Genomic DNA, 6150 nt, shown 5'->3' with positions numbered 1-6150 from the left:
TTCCGTTTATAATTAGTTTATCCCCAGCAGGGGCAGGCTGGGGAGGCTAGACTTCCTAAGATTATGGTGCCTGGGTCTGCTGGTGCAGTGCACGGGCACAAAGGCTGAGTGTCATCTTCCATTAGGCCCAAACCAAGAACAACACAATGTAAGAAAGTACTAGAAAATTTTCTTCTCTGAATATATAAAATAGGCAATAGCTACAGAATTCTATGTGCTATACTATGTGCTACTAAGCACTTGCCATGTATCAGCTAATTTATTTTCAATGTCCTCCATTTTATATCTGAAGAAGTGGAGGCTCAGGGAAATTGAATACTGCCATAAGCTTGTAAGAGGTAGACCACGTTGAAAACTAAGTTGTATTCCAGAACCCTTGCTCTCAACCGTTATAAATTAGAAATTCAAAGCATCTTCCTTCAATTCTTCTTTTCCACCTTCCAATAATGGAGTGGTGGGTGGGGTGGAAGCCAGGATCTCTTCTGCAGATGGGTAAGCTGAGGACAGGAAAAAAAAAAAAGGAAGGGGACTAGGCCAGACATACCTGAGATGTTTTCAACTGCTAAGGAGGAAATCTCTTCTGTCTCTAGCCCTGCACACCTGCCAGGGATCAAACAAGTAAGAGTGTAAGAAATGAGTGTGTGTGCACATACAAAAGAGTCAAGATGAGCCATGGAATAGACTGAAGACTATGGAAAGGTGAGAGAACTGCCCCTTTTAATAATGATATTTGTTGTTATAGGTAACATTAACACTGATTAGCTGAGGACTATTCCAAGCATGTTTTGCACACATTAACTCATTTAATCCCTACAATAATCTTATGATATAGGTACTATTCTTATATTCTCATTTTGCAGATAATGAAACTGGGAATTAGGTAACTTGCCCTAGGCCACACGGCTACTGAGAGGCAGAGCTCAGATTTGAACCCAGGAATCCTGGACATTTTCCCCAACTCTTGGGCCCTCTTCTCTGGCTCATCTCAATCCCCTCCATCTCGCCACCCCAAACCTACATCCTTTTCTACTCCCCATCCTGCCAACCCTGGTCCAGGTCTGCCCTCCCAGCAGCCCAGCAGGTTGGCATAAGGAATGTTCATAACAAAGAGACCCTCATTAAATTAAGAACTTCAGGGTTTCTTAAATCCCTTTTTCCCTCTTGATCAGATCAAAGAGCCTCATGTTGGGAGAACAAACGCTGAGGAAAAAGGCAAATGAAAAAGGAAAAGTTCACACTGTGGGCTGAGAAACAGATGGTGGGGAGGATTGGGCGGAGTGGTGGCTTGACTGCCCCCACAACCAGCCAGCTAGGGGGTGGGTGATTCCCCAGAAACTTGGACAAACTTCACACCAGCCTGAGGAGAATTCTCTCTCCCTTGAAGAGTCAAGACCAAAAAAATCTCTTTTCAAAACTGGAGATATTTTATGAGATCTGGTAAATGGAGATATGGGGTGGAGAACTTCAAACTTTGCAGAAAATGCATTTTTTGGGTCTCATGATAAATACAATTTCTCCCCCTAAGGGCTAGGAAACAAACAAACAAAACGGCTATCTGAAAGGCATGGAGGGAGGGTGTCTATGAGTAAAGCAATTTGGCATCTATTCTGTGAAGTTTGACAATGAAAACCATCAATTTAGTTTTATTGGAGCAAACTGTGGGTTTTGTTATGTTTTGGTTTTTTTCTCCTTTGTCATTTATTATAGGAAAATGCACAGTGATCTTTTCATTCTCCATAGAATGCCATTCCCTGTAGACCCGTATGGGGCCTAAGATTCAAAGTGAGAGATCTCAAAGTGGAAAAGGGGCGAGGATCTTTGCACCTAAGGAGATAGGGGGCTCAGATTCATTGTGGATTATTTTGAGCCTGCCCCTGTGTTAACAGAGGATTGATTTCCCCCTCACATCTCCCTGGGGGAATCTGATGGTTCCTTCTGCTGTGACCAAAAATCAAATGGGCCAGCCTTCCCCTTTCCTCCTGGCTTCCATCACCCCTCCCTCGGGACCTGTCAGGTCCAGTCTGAGGCCCAGCTCCACCGTCCTGGTGATCCAATTCTAACCATTGCTCCTTCCCTTCTTCCTGCTTTCCTTCCCACTTGTCCAAAAGCTTAGAGAATCCACCAGCACCCCAACCAGAAGACTCTACTAGCTCACGCTGAATCTCTCCAAGCCAGGGGAGTTTTGTTTTCAGAGACACACTGTCCCCCTTGTCAAGGTGACTTCTTTGGGGGAGCCAACCTTGGTGGCAATTTCAATTACATACAGAAAAACAGTTAATAGATTTTTTTTTAGAAGACAGAGGGCACGACAGCAGCCACTGGGAAAGCTAAACTTCCCCTTGCCACAAGCTTCTCCCTCTCCATCTGGGCTATGCAATTATTAACGTTGCGTCCCGTACAATGGTACCAATTTCATTAGCAAGCAAATGCTCAGCGTTTCTTACATGCACTCCTAGTCCTTTTTGCTGCTGCTTTTTCTTTGGAAGGTCACGAATTAAACAGATGGGGAAGGGAGTGGGCTAAGGCGCTTCCCCACTCCCCAGGTAAGCGGAATCAATAAACTGGGGCCGGAGCAGGGAGGACCGCGTCTTCTCGACGGCCCTGCGGGGCGGGTGAGCGATGGCGGTTTGGTGGCCGCGGTGGCGCTTCCTGAGTCCCGGCCCCCCGCGTCCGCCGACCAAAGGTTTGTCAGCGGGACGGGCCGGGAGACAATAGCTGCCCCCGCGAGCGCGCTGTTGGCTTGTTTGGAAAGCCCAGAGGCGCTTCGAGGTAAAAAGGTCAGCGCGGTATCTGGGCTTACCTAGGTCTCCTCCGCCCGTCCCAAGGCCCTCCACTGTCCTCCCGCTTCCCTTCGACTCCTTTCTCCCCTCCTCCGGCTGCTCTCCCCTGCTCCCACCCCACTCGGCCCTTTCTCCGTTGCCTGCTTTGCCATCCAGCGCCAGAAACCCCAGGGCGTTCACCTGGAGCCCCGGGCTGCGGCAGGAGCAGAGGGCAGGAAGGCTCGAAGCGCCCGGCCCAGCCTCCCAGCAACTCGCGCTCGCGACGCCCCCCTGGAGTCGCTGCGTATAAGGGCGCTGGGGTGGGGAGTGGGGGGTGGCGGGAAACCTGTGCGCGCCAATCTGGAGTTTGTCAGAGGCCCTCCGTCGGACTTTCTCTGAGGAAGGAGTGAAGACATTATACAGCCCCCCCCCCACTCCTATTTACTATGCACGCAGTGCGCCGCTCTGGGCAAGGCAGGGATGGGGGGTGGGGGTGGAGTGGGGGTGATGAGGAGGGTGTGGAGTTCCCTTTGCCTTTTCCCCTCCCCCTTCCTCCTCTTTTCCCACCCTCTTTCTGTTCTCTCCGGACAATTCCCTGTTTCTCTGTTTTCCTTCCTTCTTCTTAGGACCCTCTCTGGACTGAGTCCTCCCCTGGCTTTCTCCCTTCATGTCCTTCTCTGCTCCCCCAGTGATGGGTGGACTGACCACTGTCCTGCACCTAGTAAGTCCTTCTCTTTATCCAGATGAAATCTTAAAACTTCACTCTCTCCAGTCCTACCAGCCATCACCACCTCTTTCCTCTCCTCTTCCCCAGGGCTCAGGAAAAATGAGGCCTCCCCCACCCCTAGGTGGAGGAGCAGAAGCAGGCAGGGAGGACGGGAAAACATACTTTATTGAAATGAGGTAGTTAGAGGTACAGAGAGAATCTGGCTTGCTTGGGGCTCAGGTTACCAGAAACACCTCATCTATCTCCAAGGTTCAGAGAAATGCTCCCTGCTGCTGGGAGCCCTCACCTCACCTGGCCCCCCTGGGCTGTTCCCAGGGGTAGGGGTGGAGATGGGGAAGAGGGTCCCTGGTTTCCCAGGAGGCAATAAATAGAGGAGGAACTGGTGGGGGCGTGCCTGCGCCTTCCCTGTTCAGGTTTAAGAGGGGCTGGCCTTGAACTGCATTCCAGAAGTCTCCGGAGTCCCAAGTTCCAAAACAATTTGGTGGCTTGGTGATTATGTCACTGGTGGGAGGAGGAAGCTCTCAGAAAACAACCTCTGGAGGCTGTATTAGTGCAATACAAATATGCTGAGAGGGAAAGGGTTAAAATAGGCTTAGCTGGGGGGCTTTTTGGTCTGTCACAAGGCAGCTGGTGCTATTGTATGGTCTGTGGTGACTGGAGAGATTAAGCATTGATAATAATCTTCCTGCATCCAAATACTTTCCCCCCACCCAAGAAAATTCTGTCTGTCTGCAGCCTGAGGGTGGGTGGGGGGTGTAGTAGACAGTAACTGGCCAGAGTCCTCACAGCTCAAAGGCACTGAACTGAATAAAAGGAAGTTCAAGGGAAAGGGGAATCCAGGAGGAGGAAGTTCAGCTCCTGCCCCTCACCCCCACCCACGTGCTAACAGTGAGCAGATCCCCCTCAAAAGTGGACACCCTTCCCTCCCTCTACATTTGACCGATTGGGTGTCTCCCAGGTCTCTGGTACTATAGGTTCCCCGCCTAGACCAGAGAAAACTGTTCTCTTCTTCCCAAGGGCTGTTCTAAGCTGGTGCCCCAGCCTTGGGGAGGATGACCGGGGGACCGCGGTTGGGTAGAGACTAGGAGAGGGCTAGAGTGGGGCGCTCGGGTGTCGGAAGCCCCTTCAGTTGGGAGGTTTAGTTCAGGAGGTGACCGAGCTGGGCGAGGCTTCCGGGGAGGTGCACGTCGACTGGTCCGAGACATCTCCGGCTGCCTCCTTGGGGCAGCCTCGTGGAGCTGGGGGTGCCCGGCCTCCCTCCCGCTCGCGCTTTTTCTGCTTCATGCGCCGGTTCTGGAACCAAATCTTGACCTGCGTCTCGTTCAGCTCCAGGGTAGCAGCAATCTCCACCCTCCGGGCTCGGCTCAGGTACTTGTTGAAGTGGAACTCCTTCTCCAGCTCGGTCAGCTGCCGCGTAGTGAAGTTGGTGCGGAGGCCACCCGGCGCGCCCAGGCCCAGCTCCGACACCTTCGCTAGGGGCGGGGCGGGGAGAAGGGCCACGTCAATTCTCTCACCTCCTTCTCCTTCCCCTCCCCTCTTCCCCGGCCAGCTCTGCATCCCCATTCACCATTCTGTCCAACTCCACTCCCAGAGTTCCCATTGATCACCAGGAAACCCTCAAGGTGCTCATCCAATCTAGAGCCAACTCCCACCTCTCACCCCCACCCCCAACGCATCCTAGGAACAGAAAATGAGTGTGTGTGTGTGAAGACTTACTACAGGCACTTGCTGTTTGGGGGAGCCCACCTGACCTGAGAGGGGGCTGAGTGCCATAACTACCTCTAACAGGGCGGCCCAGAGGGAATAACACAGGACCCAGGACACCCCCAGTGCAGGGGAGGAGAAGTCGCCTTGGTTCCCCGGGAGGGGGTGGCCACGCCTGAGTCCTACCTGTCTTGGGTGGGTTCCTCTTGACCTTCATCCAGTCGAAGGTCCGGGCCGTGGGGGTGCTGGGTTCTGACGGGCAGAGCGGCTCCTTGCCCTCGGAGAGGAGATCAGGATAGGCCGGGGCAAAGCTCGCCATCTGCTCGTTTCTGTACGGGGGCTGCGGCGGAGTGTACGGCCCCTGGCCGGCTGCGCCGGTTCCGTAGCCGTCGGACAAGCCCTCTAGTTGGGCCGCGTAGCTTGAGGGATGAAAGAAGCTTCCATCTCCTTCTGGTTGGTTCAAAGTGTAGTACTGAGAAGGCCCATAGCTAGGGCTGCAGGCGGCCGGGGCGTACCCTGAGGGCGCCGGGCTGGGGAAGGGCACCCCCAAAGCCGACGGCGGCTGCTGCGCAGGGTAGCTGAAGTTTTGCGGGAGCGCGGGGCTGGGCAGTCCCCCGCCATAACGAGCATCGCCTGCGTAGCTGTCAACGGCTGGAGCCGAGCAAGAGGGGAAGGAGGAAGGGGCGCTGTGGGCGCTGTAGGTGCTGGGTCCCCGGTTACAAAGTGGATACTCTAAGAAGGAGTTCATCCTATTATAGTCCATGCGACCAGGCCGCGGGAGGGTCGGCCCGTTTTGGGGAGACACCCTCTTGCCCTACAACCTTTCGGCAGTATGTCACAGCGCTGAGGCTTGCATCCATGGCCCGGCCCAGCTCGCCTGGGCCAGCGCTTCCCTAGGAAGGGGGTAGGGAGTGGGGGGGGGGGGCACATGTGATCTCTCCCAGGCCAATGGGCGTAGTG

The 6150-nt window shown here is 53.7% G+C and overlaps 1 protein-coding gene across 1 annotated transcript; it reads right to left on the bottom strand.

Annotated features, from left to right (window-relative positions):
- Positions 1-4629: 4629 nt before the first annotated feature.
- HOXB1 (homeobox B1) lies at positions 4630-5953 on the bottom strand. Its single transcript, XM_037809439.1, has 2 exons — positions 5377-5953; positions 4630-4958 (listed from the first exon to the last, which is right to left on the bottom strand). Exons 1-2 carry the CDS (start codon positions 5951-5953, stop codon positions 4630-4632), a joined length of 906 nt encoding a protein of 301 aa, XP_037665367.1.
- Positions 5954-6150: the final 197 nt, after the last annotated feature.

This window comes from Choloepus didactylus, chromosome 18, assembly GCF_015220235.1.
Source record: "Choloepus didactylus isolate mChoDid1 chromosome 18, mChoDid1.pri, whole genome shotgun sequence".
Taxonomy (NCBI): Eukaryota; Metazoa; Chordata; class Mammalia; order Pilosa; family Megalonychidae; genus Choloepus; species Choloepus didactylus.
Note: the sequence above shows the minus strand (reverse complement) of the source record. Positions and strands in the feature narration are given on the sequence as shown.

Coding starts and splice junctions, on each gene's coding strand:
- HOXB1 (XM_037809439.1), bottom strand. CDS start 5,953: ATGGACTATAATAGGATGAACTCCTTCTTAGAGTATCCACTTTGTAAC. Junction 4,959..5,376: donor GAGGAACCCACCCAAGACAG/GTAGGACTCAGG, acceptor CCCCGCCCCTAG/CGAAGGTGTCGGAGCTGGGC.